The sequence below is a fragment of the Mirounga angustirostris genome, unplaced genomic scaffold (genome assembly GCF_029215605.1).
Source record: "Mirounga angustirostris isolate CCGP_5_RB_7025 unplaced genomic scaffold, mMirAng1.0.hap1 SCAF_3, whole genome shotgun sequence".
NCBI lineage: Eukaryota > Metazoa > Chordata > Mammalia > Carnivora > Phocidae > Mirounga > Mirounga angustirostris.
The window spans coordinates 74,874,727-74,897,416 of NW_026991711.1; the positions used below are offsets into that span (position 1 = coordinate 74,874,727).

Below are 22,690 nucleotides of genomic sequence, written 5' to 3' on the forward strand. Positions count from 1 at the left end.
ACAATTTACCTGTTGCCCTAAATGGGGCTAAATATAAAATTTAAAGATTCAGAGAAACAAAAGATGGAAGCATTCCTCTCTTGTCATTTGTTTTCTCTTTAAAGTTAAACAAGTGAGAAGCTGAATCAGAGACATTTCAAGCACAGCAGCCCTCCTACCATTGTGACAGCATGGATGGACCTGGAAGACATTATGCTGAGTGAAATAAGTCAGTCATGGGAAGACAAATATTGCATGATTCCATTTATATGGCTGAAGGAATAGAAGTAGACAAATGGTGGGAGGGGAAGGGCAGGGGGGAGGGGAACTGGGGAGCTGCTGCTCAATGGGTAGAAATGTACAGTGACACCAGAGTAAGTTCCAGAGATCTGCTGTGCAATGCAGTGCCTACTGTTGATACTAGAGTGCTGTGCCCTTAAAAAGTTAAGAGGGTGGATCTCATGCTGAGTGTTCTTACCGCATCCAAACACAAAACAAAACAAAACCCAAAAACAAAAATGCAAAACACTACCCAAATCAAAGGGACACAAGGGAACTTTTGGGGGTGATGGCTATGTCATTACCTGGATTGTAGTGATGGTAACAAGAGTATATATATACGTTCAAACTCAAATTGTATATGTTAATTATATGCAATTTTTTGTATACCAATTCTAGCTCAATACAGCTGGAAAAACAAACAAACAAAAAAACCAGAGAAGGCTTCAGTCTGTGTGTAGTTGCTAACTATAATCCCGGTGCTCCCTGTTCAAAATGGAGGACAGCAAAGCTTCCGGGGTGGAGGATTCCCGATGGTCTTTAAAGTCATAGGGGGAATCCTGGTTGTCAAAATCAGGAAAGGGAAAGCATCGATAATTCAGCAGGTACTAAATGAGGGAAAGTGTCAGATGTATAGACAGGAAGCTGGAAAACGTAATTTTCTTTGGGACCAATTAACATAAGAGCTACTTTGCATACTCTCAATCAGAAAGGTGTCAATGTTGTCAGAAGAAGTGAATTTTTTTCCTAATGAAAGTTAACATGAGGAGCGCCTGGGTGGCTCAGTTGGTTAAGCGACTGCCTTCGGCTCAGGTCATGATCCCGGAGTCCGGGGATCGAGTCCCACATCGGGCTCCCTGCTCGACGGGGAGTCTGCTTCTCCCTCTAACCCTTCCCCCTCTTGCGCTCTCTCTCTCACTCTCTCTCTCTCTAATAAATAAATTAAAAAAAAAAAAAGAAAGTTAACATGACACTTGTATTAATGAAACACGTTCTGAACTACTTCACAGAAAAAAGAAAAGTACCTTAAATACAAATACTATCACAAGGCAAGACTTAGGGATATAAATATTCGTGACATATTCCATATGTTTAGTTAGGCTCTATTCTTGACTTTTTTTTTCCCCATGGTTTGTTTTTCTAGTAGGAAAGATGCCAAATATTATGAACTTCTACTTCAGAATTTTGGACCCCAGTTTGACCTAACATCACCTTGTTTCATTTGGCAAGCACTATTGTCAAAAATTACATGCACTGATGAATTAATCATTCACGAAAAGAGGAAGAGGAAGAGGCACAGGAAAAAAAACTTGAAAAGTGATGTGTCTATGAGCTCTTCTGGCATCTCATGTGGGTTCCAATGTGTTGAAAGCAGCTGAATGGATAGATGGGAGATCACGCAGACCCTATTACCGTAATTCCTAGACTACTGCCTTCCAAGGAGAAAGGGCCTCATTACTTCTGTTGTCCATTTTGTATCTGGGCTTCTGTATCCACCACACACTAGTGTGAAGGTTATCAACCCAAGGGAACTTCTACCACAGAAACCACTTCTCCGCACTGTACAGAATGATAGCTCTACTACAGGAGAAAAGTGGTATGATAACACCAATTTTATAACCAAAAAAACATTTCCTAAGAGATGTGTTCCCAATTATACAGCATATTATTATATATCAAACCATATTACGAAATGCCCCTGGTAGAGATTTCTGTCTTGTTAACATGTCACAAGTGCTAGCTTTTAACTTGGATTACTTAACAATGGATTTTCTTAAAGAAGAGCTTTCTATATTCTCAATCTTACACTAAAATATGTGCCCACATTTTATCACATGTACGGTATCCTCCGCCAAAGTATTTTGCTAGTTTGTGACACAAGCAACAAAGGTGACAGGTTAATTTATTTTTCTATTTCTCACCTGCAGGAGTTATATATAAATAGTGACAATCTGTAACTTTTAAAAGACTGGAGAAAAATCAAAAATATCAGAAATCCTTAATAGTCAAGCATTGATATTCTAGAGTGATTGGTATAAATTATTCCCTGCAAGAGTTATTTAAGATGAAAATAGTCCTCCATGTCTAAACATAAGTCATCATCAAAATTGGCTTTGATTCCAAAAAGTTTAATAAAATGTTTTTTTCTAAGCTAAAATGAATTACTTAGAAAGAGATTCCTTGTTCTACTTTATATTAATACTGCAAAGTCTCTAAATATGCCAGTCTATACAATGATTGAGTAAGCTATTTCTACACACTACAGAATCTACATCAATCTAATTTTCATTCTGAATAAATAGTGGTCGAACCTGTGGATGGATAAACATTTTTTAAACTGTGGGCTTTTGGATACTGTTTTTATTCAACACGATGCTGAGGAGCCTTTACTTCTGAGCATGTTCACCTTTAGCAGAGAAACAAGGCCAGTTAGGACCAAATAAAATTGCTGCAATCATTCAAATAATAGCATCCATTTTAGAGCTAAACGAAAAAAAAAAAAGAAAGAAAACTCTAAGACTGAATTCTACCTTAATTGCATTTAATCAACAAATGGGCAAACATGCTAAGCTGTAATCCAAATAACCCAAGGATAGGTTTACAACCTCGACAAGTTAATAATGTTCTCTGGAATGAAACGTCAACAGAGGAAACTGACTTATAACTAAACATGTATGATGCGGAGAAATCACATCATGAAAGAAACTACAGTTTTATTTTTGCAAGCGTATGATTGGACCCCTTACCAATGCAGAAGCCAACCAAAACACAATTGATGGTACAATTCTAATTAGTGTGTCTGAACTATGCTTTGATATCATTCTTGTGTGTGGTTCACAGGCTGAAAGATACCACACACAAAATGTATAATGTTCTAAGATTTCTTATTATCCATCATCCCTCATTAATATAAAAAGCTAAGCTGGAGAGGAGAACAAATCAGAAGAGCCAGTTCTTTTCTACCCTAAGTTGTCTGAAGGTAAGACTGATATACAGGTTTTTGACCTCAATGAGATACCACCTCACACCAGTCAGAATGGCTAAAATTAACAAGTCAGGAAACAACAGATGTTGGTGGGGATGCGGAGAAAGGGGAACCCTCCTACACTGTTGGTGGGAATGCAAGCTGGTGCAGCCACTCTGGAAAACTGTATGGAGGTTCGTCAAAAAGTTGAAAATAGAGCCATACGATCCAGCAATTGCACTACTAGATATTTACCCCAAAGATACAAATGTAGGGATCCGAAGGGGTACGTGCACCCCAATGTTTATAACAGCAATGTCCACAATAGCCAAACTGTGGAAAGAGCCAAGATGTCCATCAACAGATGAAGGGATAAAGAAGATGTGGTATATATATACAACGGAATATTATGCAGCCATCAAAAGGAATGAGATCTTGCCATTTGCAACGATGTGGATGGAACTGGAGGGTGTTATGCTGAGTGAAATAAGTCAATCAGAGAAAGACATGTATCATACGACCTCACTGATATGAGGAATTATTAATCTCAGGAAACAAACTGAGGGTTGCTGGAGTGGGGGTGGGGTGGGAGGGATGGGGTGACTGGGTGATAGACACTGGGGAGGGTATACGCTATGGTGAGCACTGTGAATTGTGCAAGACTGTTAAATCACAGATCTGTACCTCTGAAACAAATAATGCAATATTAGTTAAGAAAAAAAAAAGAAGAAGAAGATAGTAGAAGGGGAAGAATGAAGGGGGGGAAATCGGAGGGGTAGACGAACCATGAGAGACGATGGACTCTGAAAAACAAACTGAGGGTTCTAGAGGGGAGGGGGGTGGGAGGATGGGTTAGCCTGGTGATGGGTATTAAATAGGGCACGTTCTGCATGGAGCACTGGGTGTTATGCACAAACAATGAATCATGGAACACTACCTCAAAAACTAATGATGTAATGTATGGTGATTAACATAACAATAAAAAAGTTTTTTTTAAAAGTAAAAAAAAAAAAAAAAAACTGATGTACAGGTTTTTGGATGCAGGCTAAGTGAGTCACCAGCTTAAGAGAGTCCAGAAAATGAGTATAGGAGTGAGCAAGCTATGGAAATGATATACTGTCAGTGTATAAAAATGCTGTGCTGATTTCTTTTCAGATTCTACTCCTATATGTATCCTGTCACAAAGTAATCTCTTAACTGCTCCCCCTTCTTAGTGAGGATAATAAACCCCAGACTTTGCTGACTAAATGGAGGAGAACACATTTGTCCCTGCAGGGAGTGAGCTACTGACCACAGCTCTCTCACTCCAAATCAAGTAACTTCACTTTCTTATGTAAAGGGTACAAACACTTCTGCCAATTTCTACGTGGCTTGCTCTTGAATCCATCATTATTGTATGGAAATCATCAAATGTCTTTACAAAGATTTAGCTATAAAAATCTTATTACAGTGATATTTATTTTTTAATTTATTATGTTATGTTAATCACCATACATTACATCATTAGTTTTTGATGTAGTGTTCCATGATTCATTGTTTGTGGATAACACCCAGTGCTCCATGCAATACATGCCCTCCCCAATACTCATCACCGGGCTAGCCCATCCCCCCACCCCCTCCCCTCTAGAACCCTCAGTTTGTTTCTCAGAGTCCATAGTCTCTCATGGTTTGTCTCCCCCTTCGATTCCCCCACCTCATTTTTTACAGTGATATTTATAATAGTAAAAAAAATAACCTGTTAACCCAAATATCCAACAACTAGGAATAGATTAATCATTGTGTTTTTAAATAACAGAATACTAGCAAGCTTTTTAAAAACATTTTATATTGCTATTTGACATAGAAACTAAAACTTTATAACCTTTTTTTTCAAGATTTATTTATTTGAGAGGCGCCTGGGTGGCTCAGTTGTTAAGCGTCTGCCTTCAGCTCAGGTCATGATCCCAGGGTCCTGGGATCAAGCTCCGCATCGGGGTCCCTGCTCCACAGGAAGCCTGCTTCTCCCTCTCCCACTCTCCCTGCTTATGTTCCCTCTCTCGCTCTGTCTCTCTCTGTCAAATAAATAAATGAAATCTTAAAAAAAAAAAAGATTTATTTATTTGAGAGCAAGCAAGAGCGTGAGCTCGAGTGGAGGGGATGGCAGAGGGAGAGAGAGAATCTCAAGCAGATTCCCTGCTGAGCATGGAGCCTGATGTGGGGCTTGATCCCATGACCTTAGCCCTAAGATCATGATCTGAGCCGAAATCAAGAGTCAGATGCTTAACTGGTTTAAATACCCAGGCTCCCCTATAACCTCTTTAAAGGTTTATACCCTTTTTCATTTCACATATTGTGAATAAGCTAACCCATTTCCAATAAAAAGTATTTTAACTGAAAGAGATCTAGATTTAAATACCAATTGTTAAGTCATGAACTCTAGTTGGTGGGATTGTGAATTCTGTTTTCTTTCTTCTTGCTTATCTGAATTTTCTAATTTTTTCTACAAGACATATAAGTCACTCTTAAAGTTAGAAAAATAAACCCAAAAAGTTTTTAGAAACATTCATTGTGTCCATTCTGTTTTCTTCGCTTGACTGTATTTCTATGATATTACAGTAGGTTCACACATGTTTATCTTTGAATCTGCCCTGAAAGACAGAAGTCAAAACACATCCAAGAAAATAAATGATGTCTTCTGAAACCCTTCATTTGTACATCCAGTGGAAATCCCTGCTGTGGTGTTTTCCTCCCATTCCATCTCCTGCCCAGAGACAAACAGCCATAAATCATGTCTGCTAATATGGCGGCACTGGAGACAATGAGCATCACCTGTGTTTGCAGGGAACTGTGGCAGGGCCCTCAACCAACTTCCTCACAAGGGGAACCCTGATGATTCTTTGATGACTCTTTTCCTGACAATACACGTTAACTTTTAAAATTTCTGAACGTTCTCAAGAGGTCAAAGACAGCCCCCTCCAGCCCCCGCCATCCCAAGTCTGTGCCTATAAAATTTATCTCCATTTTGACAAAACTAAAGAACTTCAAAGAAAAAGGAAAAATGAGAAAACATGAAAGATGGTAGTTCCAAGGACACAGGGAAGAGAGAACAGAGAACCCCTTCTTGAACATAAAAATGGTTTACACATTTTCTACATGAATTCTTAGAGAAAGGCAGATCCTAGATGCTAAACAGGTTTAACCAAAATCTACAGTTTGAAAATAATTTAAAAGCAAAAACTTCATATAAAACTCAAGTACTAACAGTAATAAACACGTGACTATAAATTAGCTGCTGCAGCCTGGTACTGCTCCTATCTAGGATAAACTGATTACTAGGTGAGACAATGTAATTTTACTGAGGCCTTTGTTTCTTCATTTATAAAAACAAAGACAATATTTACCAAGGATCAACAAATTAAGAGAGTGCAATTTCTGACTCAATGTAATAATTTACTCATATGATTTAGTCTCTTATAGGCTCCTTAAATACAAAATCATGCTTATTATGCTACCAAAAGGCTCTGGCAGCTGTGTGGTGCATGGTACCATCATCTGAGACAGGAAACTAATGGAGAAGACCAGAAGGAATGAGGAGGTGCTCAGATGAGGGCACTGTGACTAATTCAGTTTATACATTTTGAATTTAAGGTGTCAAAAGAATGTCAGCGCGAAAAAGTCTCAGATGTAGGTGGGGCTACAGATCTGTGGCTCATTTAATTGTCCTGGGAATCAGAGGGTTTTTTTGTTTCTTTCCACAAAGATTTCATTCAAATGAATGAAGCTTTCATTCAACCTTTCATTTTGTTCATTCAACAAACATTTCATTTACATGGATGAACTCGTTTACTCACTTGTTTTTTGTTTTTTGTTTTTAAGATTTTATTTATGGGATACCTGGGTGGCTCAGTCGGTTAAGCATCTGCCTTCAGCTCAGGTCATGTCAGGATTAAGTCCCGCATCAGCATCAGGCTCCTTGCTCAGCGGGGAGTCTGCTTCTCCCTCTGCCTCTGCCCCCAACTCATACTCACTCTCTCTCTCACAAAAATAAATAAATAAATAAAATCTTTAAAAATTCTTTTTCATTTATTTATTTGAGAGAAAGAGAGAGCACAAGCAGGGGGAGTGGCAGAGGGAGAGGGAGAAGCAGGCTCCCCACATCACATAAAACTAGCCATTTTAAAGTATATCAGCTCAGTGGCATCTAGTATATTCACAATGTTGTGCAACCACCATCTTTATCTACTTCCAAATCATTTCCATCATCCCAGAAAGAAACCCTGTACCCATTAAACAGTCACTCCCCATTCCTCCTCCCTTAGCCCCTGGAAACCACTAATCTGCCTTCTGTCTGTATGGATTTACTTATTCTGATTATTTTATGAATGGAATAATTTAACATGTGATCTTTTGTGACAGCTTCTTTATCTACGTGTCTGAGCTTCATCCATCCAATATTGTAGCATGTGTGTCTGTGCTTTTTCCTCTTTGTGTCCAAACAATATCCCACTGTATGGATATACCACACTTTGTTTATCCATTCATCCATTAATGGACACTTGGGTTGTTTCTGCCTTTTTGCTGTTATGAATAGTGCTGCTATGAACATGAACATGCAAGTATTTGTTTGATTACCTGTTTTTAATTCTGTGGGTTATACACCTAGCAGTGGGATTGCTGGGTCATATGACAATCCCATATTTAAATTTTTGAAGAAAACAAATTGTTTAAGTTCTCTAGATGATTCAGTGTAAACCTAGAGTTGAGAATCACTAATGCAGAAGGTGAATGAAGCCATGGAGATAAATGGAATGCACCAGGGAGAAGATATGGGTGGGAATATGATAAGGCCAAAGGCAAAACCTTCGAAATATATTTCAAAGGTTGTTGAAAAGATCCCATAAGGAAGATACATATGTAGGAGGAAAAAGAAGTGTCACAGAAATAGATGAGAATCCAGTGGGGGGAGCCACTGACATCAGCTGCTGAGGAGCAATCAAGAAAGAAATTGAGAATCTGTCGCATGTGGTAAGATGGAGGTCAGTGGAGTCTGGGGATGTGCTCGCTTCACTGAAGCCCTGCTTTCAAGGAGTTGAGGCCCACATGAGACGCAAAGTAGAAAGGAGGGGAGTACTGTAATACACACTCTTATTCACTATTCCATGACACCCAGGAACATACAGGACAGATATCAAGCCTACCACAAAAATGTTATCAGGTCAATCAGTTCATACCTCAACAAATAATGTGGCGCTGTCCCTGGCAGCTCCAGCAGTAAGCCAAGTAGAGTACAGACCTGTACCTGTTTTGCTGACCTTTCTAGGATTTTAACTACATGGAAAATATTTGGGTATAATAATATATAATTAGCTAAATTGTTTGAGTCTAACGTCAGCAAAATATTTAACAAATTCTTACATTATTTCCCCCATTTTCTGCCTAAAACATTTTAGCTTGAAAGTATTTATCAGTTTTTATAAAACATTCACCAGTCTCTGAATCAATATTGATGGCCAACAGAGCTTCATGATTTCACTTAAGTCATTTTCCAAAAGAAATGATTTTCTTCTATTATTAGAGAAAAGGGTAAACTTTACAATGATTGCATTTTAAAGATGAAAAGTGAGAATTAAGGTCAACCTTATGTTTGAAGTCACATTAAATTTAACTTAGGTTTAAATTCTCAGTGAGTAGTAAGCAACATCTGAAGTACATGAGTGCTTTTATTAAAAAAAGAAAAAAGGTATGTGTTGATTTTTTTTTTTAAATCTTGAGTGTGAGACCAGCCAAGAAATGTCTCCTGGAGCAGTAAAGTAGTACACTATCCTAGATTCCTTTTTTCAATTAGTGCTTCTATTCTGTAGACAGTAACAGTATTTAATTTGAAATTTCCTCTTTCTGGGCCAATTCCAGTTTGAACTCCTTCCTGGGAAGCCTTTGAGTGTACAGCTTTATGTGACACACAAAGCCCTCTGAAAGCAGCCAAAGAAAGAAGGGGAAAAAGATGTTTTTCTTTAGTATCAAGCACCTGGCAAGCAAAGAACATGTTCCTGTAAAGCCTTGAAGGCATTCCTGCTCTCCCCGGAGAATCCAAACGGACTCGTTTGGATTTCCCTTTGAAAAACCCATGAAGTGAGAGCACGTTTGCTTTGATTTACAGTTTACCAGACTTTTCCATGTTGTTTCTTGTTGCTTGTTTCTGTTCACCAACAAGTCAGGTTGATGGCCTCTTGACCAACTCACAGTTGGCAGGGAAAGGGACTCCTTTACCATGACTTCTGGCCCTGGTCCTGGCCCACAACCTTGAATGCTGAGGACCTCACAGAAATCAGGGACCTACTCAGCAGCGTTATAACACAGACACAAAGAGGAAATTACGAGAAAAGAGCATTTCACCACAACTCCTCCCCTTATTGCCATTTGCATGTCTCTGAGCTAAACTACCCAAATGGAACCCAGGAAAGAAAGCATAGTATCAGCTACTTAAAAAAGGGAACCACTGGATAGGGCACCAAAGCACAGGATGAAAGAATAAACAGATACATTGGACTTCATCAAAATTAAAATCTTTTGTGCTGTCAACAGTACTTTCAAGAAGATGAAAAGACAGCCAATAGAATGGGAGAAAATATTTGTAAACCATATTTCTGATAAGATACTTGTATCCAGCATACATAAAGAACACTTACAATTCAATAATAAAAAGACAAACAATCCCATTTAAAAATGGACTTGAACAGACATTTCTCCAAAGAATATATACAAATGGGGGTACCTGGGTGGCTCAGTCAGTTAAGCATCTGCCTTCAGCTCAGGTCATGATCTCAGGGTTCTGGGATGGAGCCCTAAGTCGGGCTCCTTGCTCAGTGGGGAGTCTGCTTCTCCCTCTCCCTCTGTGCGCTCTCGCACTCTCTCTCGTGCGCACGCTCTTTCTCAAGTAAATAAAGTCTTTTTTAAAAAACGAATATATATAAAAGGCCAATAAGCACATGAAAGGATGTTCAACACCATTAACCATCAGGGAAATGCAATCAAAACTATGAGATACCACTTTACAACCACTAGGCTAAACAATGAAAAAGATAATAATCAATGGATGGATGCGGACAAGCTAGAACACTCACAAACTGCTGGTGGGAATATAAAAGGGTGTAGCCACTTTGGAAACCAGTCTGACAGTTCTTCAAGACATTAAACACAGACTTACCAGCTGACCCAGCATTTCTACTCCTCGGTATACACCCAAAAGAAATGAAAGCAGATGTCCATACAAAAATTTGTACATGAATCCTCACAGCAGCATTACTCATAATGGTCGAAAAGTATAAACAATCCAAATGCTAACCAAGATGGATGACTAGCAATGGTATATCCATACCATTTGAATATTATTCAGCTGGGAAAAGGAATGAGGTACTGATATATTCCACAACATGGATGAACCTTGAAAACATTATGCTGAGTGAAGGAAATCAGAAAAAGACCACATCTTATATAACTGCATTCATATGAAATGTCCCTAATAGGTAAATCTGTACAGATAAGAAAGCAGATTTGTGGCTGTTTAGTACTGAGGGAGGTTAGGGGAGGGTAAAGGAAGATGGGGATTGATTAATAATAGATAATAGGGTTTCTTTTGGGGGTGATTAAAATATTCTAAAATTGGTTGTGGTGATGGTTACAAAACTCTCTGAATATACTAAAAGCCATTGAACTATACACTCCAAATGGGTGAATTATATGATATGTGAATTATATCTCAATAAAGTTGTTTAAAAAAAAAAAAAGGATGGGAGATCATCATAAAACCAGGAAGCATGGCCTTTCATTTCCAAATGCTCTGGTCATTCCTCACTATGTCAGGTCCCTTTCAGCTGCACCAAGTTTCCTGACTTAGAGGTAACACCAAGTTCTCATTCATTGTTTCAGACACATTTGAATTTTTCCTCCCCCACCACCCCGAGATCCTTGAACATCCTACAACCACAGCACAACAGCTACATTCTCTACTACCATGGAGCCTCCACCAGCCGCCACCCCAGTTCTCCTTGGCCTTTGATGATCTGTTCCAAATTACGGAAAGGGATCAAGAGAGCAGGATAAAATGAGAGAGAACTATCATCATGTGAAGACAGTTCAGGGTTCTGAGTAGGGAGGTGTATTCATGGGGGAATGGCAACAAACTCTTTGGTCTCAGATAAGAACCACTGGGAGTGGGGAGCAAGGTTGCGGAGACAAGGGAGAGATTTTCCTAATAGCTTTCTCCCAGACTTACTGGCCATCCCAAACATGAGAGGTCTGGGTAGAGAGGACTGGCAGATGATCTCACTAGGGACTTTTAGTAAGGCAGAAACAGCAAGACCATCTTGTCAATGTGACGACCATGATCGAATCCCCAACTGGGATTCTTAAAGGATTAATGCAGTGAGGAATTTAAAAGCATCCTGATAACTGACTTCTGACAAAATACCCAAGAAAACAATGTACAAAAACTGTGTAACCATAAAATATAAGAGCAAGCATAAATGAGATTATTAATCCAATGATATGGATTATGCCTTTAACCATGTACCAGGTACTGCCTACGCACAGTGTTTTCAGAAAAGGGAAGCTCTCCTCTCACCTTTCAAGTTGTTTGCTGCACAATCATGGTGGTGCTGCTCATCTTTCTAGTAGCTTATTTTCTTTATCATTCTGACTCTCAAATCTCTATCAGAACTGGACCTCACATGGCCAGTAGTCAGTGGAATGTAGCAACGCCCACCCTCAAAAACCTTGCCAGCTTTCATGAAAAAACAACAGAGTCCTTCACCTGAAACTAATATAACATTGTATGTTAAGTAGCTGGAATTAAAAACAAACAAACAAAAAAATGAACAAAGTTATCTGGTTAGATCCTAACACAAAAATTGGTATAGCATGGACCCAACCAAAGCTCCTTACTGACTGAATAGAAATATCCACTATATATCCCACAGGTCTTAGAAGTTGAGCTCAAATATCCAGAACCAAGGACCCACGTACATAGGGCTCTTCTAACTTATTCTAGTTAATCTCCCAGGAGAGAGGCTCTGGTTCTTCTTTTATCTTCTCAGAAGACAATAAACAAACCTGTAAAAACCACTAACTGTTTTCCCCCAAATCTGTGAACGGACAGTTAAACTAGTATTTTTGTTTTGCTTGTTTTTTAAATGAAACTTTACCCCTATAATTTCTATGCACTGTCTTTTTTAATAAAAGCACAGGAGATAGCCATGTTGGAATGTGAACCACGCACAGCCTGCACATGCCTACCTGCAGCATATGACCGCTTTACAGGAGAGCGCCAAATCCAGGAAGCTTCTCCTGACTTCAAAGGAGAGCGCATACTTCAGGGTGTGGCCATCGATGATGAGGGCCACGTCATTCTCCTTGCCCAACAGATTCCCAAGGTCAGTGCAGTGCTGCGTAATGGCTGCCCTTGTTGCCTGAAACAAGATGGGGGAGGGGGGGGTGTTATGTATTTATGTGTTCAATATGTCAAAAACAGAACTTAAGAAAAAAATCAAAAGTTCCTTAAAGTGAGGACATGCCCATTCTAATGTAAAACATACAGAGTTTGATGTGAGTATATATACATGTACATTAAAATTCCATTGAACTGCCTGCTAGGTCTGTTTTATGGGTGAAAACATCCCCTTTAATGGTATTTACATTTGATATTTACAGTAACCTACTCTGGTTGCAGTCTAGGCTGAACCAGAGCATCCAAATTCTTCTCCGTTGGAACTTTAATTGTTAAGGTTCTTCTGACTGTTTTTCTCCCTCCTCCTTTATACTACATATATATTATTCTTGGTGCCTCTAGAATAGGAAACTCCATATAAATGAAAGCGTGATGTTGTATTTTTGGGTTTTCTTTTCAAAAGATAAAGTTGCTAAAACTTAAATGGCAAACATTTCTCAGTTTGCACAGATAATCTTTAAAGCTTCCAAAAGGTATTAGGGGATATACACAAAAGATTAATTTCTATCCTCTGCTGAAATCTTCAAATTAAAATTTCTCCCCATGGGTCATTAGAAGAAGACACAAACTGGTCATTTTTTCATGTTACAGAAAATATCTAATCAAATTAAACATTTTAAAACAGTACTTTTTAAGACATCACTATCAGCCGAAATAAGTGCCTTGGTGTGATGTCTTAATCAGATGCAATTAAAGCACAGCATCTTTCTTTAGATTTAAAAAAAAAAGTATGTCTGACTTCCCGGTTGAATTTATGACTATGACTAGGATATCTGGTTCAAATATAAGAATGAAATTTTTAGCTCATAATAAAAAATACGGTTTAAGTTAATGAGGGGAGCACAAAAGTCTGCTGAAATGATCTGTCTGGACAACTGTCCTTTGGCTATTAAACTACATTTACATATAATTTATCCACCTGATAACATAAATTACCATCTTAAAGAAATATGTCGAATGGACAGGAATCTTTCTACCTCTAGTTAAACTGAGGATCCGCTACCATCGCAAAGGGTGGCGCAAGTTCTATTGTCTTACTTCTCCCTTTTCATTCTTGACAAGAGACTTGAGACGACACTTATCAGAAAGATGTATTTGAGGCATAACTGTGGTCTAGAGCCCCGTTCTGTGCTCAGATGGCTCAGGGTCTGGTCCCAACTCTCTACTTACTACCTCTGTGACCCTGGGCAAGTTACTTAGCCTCTTTAAACAGCAATTCTTTAGTGTAAAACAGCTAAGAATAGGTAACCTCATAGCACTTTTGTTACAAACAAATGAGCTAATTGGTGCCACCTGCTTAGCGCTGGGCTTGGCACATAATAAGCACTCAATGAAGCCCATTCTTCCTCTGGTTACTGTTTATGCACTAAGAATTTCCTACATCCAGGAAAATACACAGTGGTACTGCTTCAGGCGGTGAATAAATGCCATCACTGACAATGCCTTCTTTGTCAAGGTAATAACAGAAGCATAATTGATAGAAGAGTGTCCTAAGAATAACAGTTGACTTTTAGTAAAAATAAAGGAAACTTCATACCTTTTCACTCTTCATTAGTTGCATAATTCTGAATCTCAAACAAAACATCTATGTTTACCCTATCTGTGCAAACAGCCTGCCCTTTAGAATCTGGGTAGAAAAACTCCCACCCACTCAGGGAAATCCCGGTGTGGCAGCCCGGGTGCGCTCACCGGGGAGCTCAGACAAGTCTGGGCAATTCCGAGGAGTGTGCTTGCCAGGGGTCGATGCGTGGTGGACAGAAAAACCTCCTGGGAAATATTTTACTCAAAGGGATGAGGCAAGCTCTGCAGATCTGGTCCGTGGCCAACATGCCAATACTGTCATGGAGGCACAGTCTAGCCCAGTGCCCTTTACTTCCATTGCCACCCCCTCCCCGTGGACTTATGGAGGAAAAGGTTGAAGAATACAAATCCCTGAGATAAGGAGACCCCTGTCTGCGGTGTTTTTGTAAGGGGGCACGTACAAATGAAGATACGCAGCGGTAGTAGTATTATAAAGGGTACTTTCTCCACGTGGGAGTGTTTCTGGCCCACTCAGGAAGACAGACTGGACCCTTCCTCAGCCCGAGTGCTGGCAGCTGACCACCTATCGGTGCGTGAGGCTCTGGGCCATGAGCAGGGAGGGTGCCCAGCAGTGGGATGGTGAATGGCAGAAAGGTGGTTACTGAGACATGTACAATCTTCCCCTTCCCCCCACAATCAGTCAATCCATTAACTGTGTAGGGAAGGACCTGAAAGGGAGCTGGAGTTTCAACAGCGACAGGCAGGGACACACAGTCACCCACGCGGCCCCTCTTCCTGAGGGCCTCCTAGGCCAGAGCCTGCAGTGGCCTGGGGAACACGGATGATACTAAGTTGAAATGTTTTCAGGTTGAACCACGCAAAGTGCTATGGACGGAATGTTTGTATCCCCTGAAAATTCAGACATTGAAACCCTAATCCCCAGTGTGATGGTATTTGAACGTGGGGGCCTTTGGGAGGTCATTAGGTCACAGGGGGGAAGCACTCACAATGAGATTAGTGCCCTTAACAAGAAGCTGCAAGGGAGTTTCTTCCTTCTCTCCCTTTCTCTCTCCCCACCGCACCGCACCCCACTCTGCCCCTTCAGCCACAGGAGGACACAGCATGAAGGCAGCCAGGCCATAAACCAGGAAGAGGGCCATTGTCAGACAGTGGATCTGCGGGCACCTTGATCTTAGACCTCCCAGCCTTCAGAACCACGAGGAATGGATTCGTGTTGTGGAAGCCAGCCAGTCTATGGTATTTTTGGTATAGCAGACTGAGCAAAGACAACTCCTTGAGCCCACTGGTGATGCATACTCTTGGCATAATGGATCTAGAGATGAGAAGGCATGGCTTGTGACCAAGACAACGCGAGGGCACACAGACCGAGCACGCAACAACTGCTCTCATGCTTACTGTCTAATAAAATGTAGTAACTGCACGACAGATACATGCGTCGTACCGAACGTGGAAGAGAAGGCTGCTGGTACATGGACGGGATGGGAGGGCAGCACCCGGTGTCCTGGAGCAGGAGATGCCCATGGGAGTGAATGACACCCCCGAGGCTGTGCTGAACTACAGACTGTTAGAAACATGGCAGCTATGCTCTCCAGTTGTGGAGAGAGCACCAAACATTACTGTTACTATGTGGGCCATTCTGCCTTCCTGGTACATTTTGCATTACATTTTCCTTTCCTTTTTTTTTTTTTCCAAGTTTTAATTTAAATTCCAGTTAGTTAACATACAGTGTAATATTAACTTCAGGCGTAGAACTGAGTGATTCATCACTTCCGTACAACAGCCGGTGCTCATCACATGCCCTCCTTAATCCCCATCACCCATTTCCCCCACCCCCCCACCTCCCCTCCAGCAGCCCTCAGTTCGTTCTCTATGAGTCTATTTTCTGGTTGATCCTTCTTTTCTTTGTATCTTACTCCTTTTGCTTGCGATGTTCTCTACTTCTCACCTCCGTTCCTACCTGAACCATCCTGTTCTCTCACTTCATCTGTGCATAATCACACGTTTGCCTGTGAGACTGAACACCTTCCTTACCACTAAAACCTCTCCAGATGCATCCTCCTAACTCCACCCTTGACTTGTCTCCAGCCTCTACTTTGGTTTTAATTCCTCAGCTTCCAGTGCCCACTCAGCAATAATCTTTGATCAAACCCAGACTAGCTGGGTTCACTGCACATGTGTGGCAGAATATAGGTCCCTTCTGTGCAGTTCTCAAGCAAGCCAATCGAAGGTATTACTATCACAAACAGTTCCTTATTCTCAAATGGACTATGATTCAAAAGTCTATTTGTAACTTAGTTATTGGGCACTTAGAATCTATTTTCCCAATGGAACAATGTTACAAATTGTGGTTGGATCCCAGGGCCTGTTAATGCCTATTTAGCCTAGTCGCTAAAATTTATACTGCAGTCTCTTATTTTAATAAAAAACCAATTACTGAAAGTTACAATGGACTTAGCTCTTATGAGGGGCATAGGGAGTTGGTACCAGGAGTTTCATTCCCAGAAAGATACAGAACATTCCAAACTCCTTCATTAGAATTTGCCTATTAGGCATTAATATAAAAAAAATCTATTTCCAGGTTTTCATATGTGTTCTACAATTTTATTTTCCTTCACAATTAAAAACACGCACGATTTACAGCCAAAGTGAGCAAGTGCAACTATAGATTGTTCGCGTAGGCACGCCAATCACTCTCCTCTCCCTTGCTTGTGCTGTACTGGGAACCCTGCATTTCTTACCAGCAAACTCAGCACTTGCCTTTGCATTCCCAGCTTTTTAAACAAAATCATGTAAATGCCATAGACAGTGCCACCCTTGAGCTCGGAAAATGGCTGTCTGTCGGCTCACAGATCAGAGGTTCGCCTGAAGTACAGTTGAAGTTCAACCTGCTCAACTTACACACAGATGGGATCCGCAAGATGGTTCTACTGTGAGTTACTCTGGATTTAACAAACTGGGAAAGATGAAGATTTCTAGAATCTGGATGCCTGTCTACCAATTTGCAGGTAGCAGGAATCTTTCCTCAAAATGAAACCATTCCAGCGACACTGAAATCTGTCAAGGCAGGTGACCCTCTCCCTCCACAAGCTTGGCAGTGTCATAAGGAATTTCTTAGACACTGAGCTAGCAGCAGCTGCCTCAGACCCCACTTTGATGTTCTACAAATTCCAACGGGCTCAGAGCTGATGATGCTGAAAGCCGGACGGTTCAAGTTTCATGAGTGGCAATTCAGCCAAATCTTACTTCTCCTTCAGGAGCAAACTCCCTTCTCCTGAATTAACCTTGAGCTAATGAGTATCTAACCATAATGCCCATCCTCTAGACCATGGGTTCAAAATGGTTTTGCTGTTCTTCCATTCCAGCCAGCCATCTATTTTTCTTGTCCCTTACCAACCATCAGATGCGCCTTCTCTCACCACTGTGTTCTACCATTCCTGTCATTCCCACTGCCCAGCCTCCCAGACCAGCCATGGCGGCATTCTCCTTATTCCGGCCACTTGATTTTTGTACTATCATTTTCCTTTCCAATACAATCACACCTGTTTCCTGACAGCATTAACACTCTCAATACTTTTGCACTTATAAACTCTAAGGGACACAAAAGTTTGTAAAGCTAAAGACAAAGCACAAATCCGGCAAACCCATTATAGGCAAATAAAGGTGAAGGCTGAAAACAAGGTAATTCCTTATGGCCCCTACTGGCAGCTGTAGGGGCTGCTCTAGACATTGCTTTGTTCTAATCTATGAATATCTCTAAACTTAAGTTCATTAGAAAGAGGAATCTGTTAAATGTGTAATGTTTCAAGGATTTCCTGTGATACTAATAATTTCAAGCGAGATGGGATGCTATCTCACAGGCACGGAGCAAACATTCTTAAGAGATAATCTGGCCTCTTGCCACCAAGCAGCCATGTACTTGTTTGGTACCTTCAGGTCACCTTTTACTGCCACCCCCATCAGGCACTCTCTACACTGGCTGTCTCCACCTCCCACAAAATGTTTCTATTTCTGATAAAAAAAATTGTTTATCTTCTCAGATTGCCAAGTTACTGAATTCTCAGTAACATCAAAGACTCTACAGAGTTATGTTTTTGTTAATTGTCTTGAGTTATAGTTATATAGTTATAGTTATATATAGTTATATATATATATATAGTTATATAGTTATATATACAATAAAGTTGAGCCATTTTAAGTGTACAATTCAATGAGTTTTGGCAAAGTTATACAGTTATAGTTATATAGTTATATATACAATAAAGTTGAGACATTTTAAGTGTACAATTCAATGAGTTTTGGCAAAGATATGCAGTCACATAACCTCCTGCATAACCAAAACACAGAACATTTCCACTGCCTGAAAACATTCCTTCCTGCCATCCGGCATGCAATCCTATCCCGCTCCCCACCCCACCCACCCCTGCCACCCAGACCTGGCCCCTGGCAATCATCGATCCACTCTGTCACTATAGTTTTGCCTTTTCTAGAATGCCATATAAATAGAATCAGACTTTACAGTCTTTTCTGTCTGGCCTATTCCCTTAGCCTAAGGCTTTGAGATCTCTCAGGTGTTTCTGTGCTTATTAATTCCTTTCTGTTCCCGACTGGTAGTCCACTGTATGAATATACCACAATTTGCTTAATTCACTCACTCATTATCACATTTCTGGGTTGTTTCCAGTTTTAGGATATTATGAATAATTCTATAAATATTTATATACTGGTCTTTGTGTGGACATATGCTCCTATCTTTCCTGGGTAGACACCTAAGATTGGAATTACTCGGTCATGCCCCCAACAGACACGCAGAGCAAGGTACGTCTAACTTTACAGAGACGGTGAGGCTGTTTCCAACAGAAAGACATGGTTGTGGCATTTCGCTTTCTTACCAGTGCTGTGTGCACGCTTTGGCTGCTCCTCATCCTTGTCAACACTGGCAAACTGTCAGTCTTTTCAATTCCAGCCATCCCACGGGTGTGCGGTGTTAGATTTGGTAGTTTGCATTTGCACTTCCCAAGTAACTAATGGTGTTGAGTATTTTCTAATGCTTACAAATTAAATTAATTTGTTTGCTGGGATTTTAAGACATACAAGTAAGCAAAATAAAATAATGCAGGTAGTATACGGGGAGGGGCATTCTTGTGCACGGTGATAACCACTGCGTACACAGGTGAGCCCCAAGAACCTCTCCTCAGGGGAGCTGTGATATCCTATTTTTCAACTTCTTTTTAACATCTCATATCTCTAAAAGATCTACGTTTTCCTGAAAAGGCATCCCAGCAGTGTGAGAAGAGTGATTCAGGAGGTGGGGGATATGGAAGAAAACTGGCAGCAGCTGTTAATGAGCAAGTATTATTTATTGGAAAAAAAGAAAAAAGAGAGAGAGAGACTATTTATTCACATAGCCTTCAGAGCCTAGAAAAAGTCTGAAAACATGCAATCACTATTATCTACTGAAAGACAATCTAACAGTTGTGCCTGAGCTCAAGTCATTAAGGTCAAAAAATTCCCTGAAAATATGTACTTTCCTTTTCATGAAGGATATTAAATAGCAAAGCTACTAGGCTTACTTTATTTTCTTTCCTAAAAAACTAGATTTTTATTGTAGCACTAGGAATCCTCTTACATGCTAAACAAATATATTCTTGAATAGCTGTATACAAGATCTCAAAAATAATTTATATGCTTTAAGAAGCATTGCTATTCCAATCTTGACTGTGAATCTTTTTTCTTTTGCAATTTTTTAAAAATGTGGAATTCTTCTTAAAGTGGATAACCCTTTTTCTATAAGAAAATGATTTTGCAGTGTGACCCTCCTGCAAGAAGAAAGCAAAATCAACATTTGTAAGTGATCAGTCGGCTGCTGTATAAAATGACCCTCTGTAATTCCATGGAACAGTTGCTGGTCACACATTTGTCCAGACTGGATCTCTGGGAGTCACCATATACTTCAGAGGCACAAGGAATCTCAGCCACAGTTGATACCACACTAACTAGGAATAATGTGACTATGAACATAACCACTTTAGCTTAATTAATTTTCTGACCTTTTAGGATTTAAATTTTTAACTTTGGACGTATCAATGAGATAGCCACTGCACTATTTTTAAAATCTGCTTGGTTCCTGGAGTTATTACCAAGTGCCCAGACCAAACACAATGGTGACCAAGTTTATAAATTTAAAAAGAAACAACAGCAGAAAATAATCTCTAGACAATTAAAATTTACAGAGTGTTTTTAACAAACTACGTGATTAGGTATGTCAGATAAACTTTAGCAAAGGAATGTAGAGTGCTACTGATCTCACACAGAAAGATAAACTACCAGCTGCAAACCAAAGATCTACATTTGGCTCACAGTGACAAATGCTGGTATCTGTTATGTCAGCATAGAAAGCATAGCATAAGTAATGCAAAGTCATTTCAATTCCTGAACTACTTATTTGCTTAATGATAAAACCAGTTTCTTAAAAAACATGCTCACTTTTTGAACAACCCCTTACAGATGCCATGTAAAAAAAAAAAATGAACATAAGAATCTTAATTAGTTAATCTCCTGCCCTTAAGAACTTAAAGTTTTAACTTTAATATTTCAATAATACAGCCACTGCACTTACTCCTAAAGTCTTCTTGACTCTTAGAGGAATTAAAACGTGCCCAGACTGTGTTTAACTTCTGCAAACAACAAATGAAAACAGTAAAAAAAAAAAAAAAAAAAAAAAAGTTCTAGGGGCACATGGGTGGCTCAGGCAGTCAAGCGTCTGCTTTTGGCTCAGGTCATGATCCAGGGTCCTGGGATCAAGCCCTGCATAGGGCTCCCTGCTCAGTGGAAAGCCTACTTCTCCCTCTCCCATTCCCCCCTGCTTGTGTTCCCTCTCTCGCTGTGTCTCTCTCTATCAAATAAATAAATAAAACCTTAAAAAAAAAAAAAGTTCTAAAAGAGACAGTGAAGGCAGATCATTAAAAAAAAAAAAAAATCCCAAATCCATGTGTGGCAGCTGCAGGCTGTGTGAGGGAGTAACAGGGCATAGGGAAGGTTGTAGCCACATGAAGAAAATGTGATCTTGGGCTCCCCACTAGTACCTACTGAAGCAAAAAGACTGCACACGAAGGGCTGAGACTGGCCACCACCCACAGCTCCCAGGCTGCAGCTGAGCCACCATAGGCAGGTTCTGGAAAGCACCTGCCAGTGGGACCTCCTCAGTTTTCCTTGAATCAGTAGGAGTTGGGGGTACAGAGAGAGTTATGTGAGAGGAAAAGAACAACTGTATACAAATCCTCTGCTATGTTAGGAAAAAACTTCATGTTTATGTGGAACACCGTTAGCACATTTAAAACTGGGAATACTTTCTAAATGACAGTCTCTAGTCAGTAAAGCCAGTGGCATACGTTATTATATAGATACAGATTTTAAAAATAAAACCAAATAAATAAGTAAAAAGTGTAGAAAAAGTTCCATTTCCACCGGAGACCACCACACTGATGGATGTGCAAGGAGGAACTCTCAGCACATACAACCAGCCAGAAGGCTCCCCCAAATGTGCAGAACCCATAACCAACTAGCGTAGGTGAGGGCAGGCTCAGGGGTCAGGCTAGAATGCACCTCACCATTCTCTTCTCTACACAGACTGGCAAGGATTCAAGGTTACGGAGATAGAGGTTTACATCAAAATATAGAGCCCCCCCCCAAAAAAAATCCTTTACTTAACCTTTAGCCATTAAGAGCCTATTATGTGCAGAGGTTTCTAGGGGTGGAGAGGCCCCCAGGGAAGGAAAGAGCAACAGGGAGGAGGGCACACAAGAGCCCGAGGCCTGGCACACAGCTGCGATACCTTAGTAGGTGCTGATGCCCCCCTGGAAGGCGTGAGGAAGACCAGGCACAGCTTGGAAGGTGCTGGGGATGGGGAGGCTGGGCAGACAGCAGACAGAACAGGAAGCATTTGCACGTCCTGCCAGAGCTCACAGGGAGCCAGCAGAAGCTTCCACGTATACAAATACCGCACTCAGATGTTCGTATGTGGAAGCTCACCCACCAACAGCAGAGATGATGAACTGGACAGGGAAACAGACCAGCAAGAAGCCTTCAGATGATGAGAGTCTACCCTTTGACTGGGACAAGAGAGACAAAACCAAGAAACGCATTTCAGAAGAAGGAGATGCAGCGCCTGGTGAGCGGTCAGAGGGTGAGGGAGGGTACGGGGGTAAGTGGTGTCGGGTCTGGGAGGTAAAGGAGGCCAGTTGCTGGGAAAGGGACAGAGGAGGACTGGGGGAGGGGCAGGAGCCTGTGTTTGGGGGGTCAGAAGAGATTTCATTTTGACTTTGTGTACAGAGAGTTGGCTCTGTGGTTCAAGAGCAACCTAACCATTCCCTGCGAGACTAGTGAGGAAGCCTGGAGGGACAGTAAGGGATTAGGGGCCCCGGACCACCCAGCACTGCTCTCTAGGG

At 40.6% G+C, this 22,690-nt stretch overlaps 1 protein-coding gene across 1 annotated transcript in view; it reads right to left on the reverse strand.

Moving 5' to 3' along the window:
* ATP8A2 (ATPase phospholipid transporting 8A2) overlaps positions 1-22,690 on the reverse strand; it is a 603,997-nt gene that overhangs the window by 311,206 nt on the left and 270,101 nt on the right. Inside the window, exon 25 of the mRNA XM_045869211.2 lies at positions 12,494-12,666. Within this exon, the coding sequence (XP_045725167.1) occupies positions 12,494-12,666 (173 nt within the window). The remainder of the gene's footprint in view (positions 1-12,493; positions 12,667-22,690) is intronic.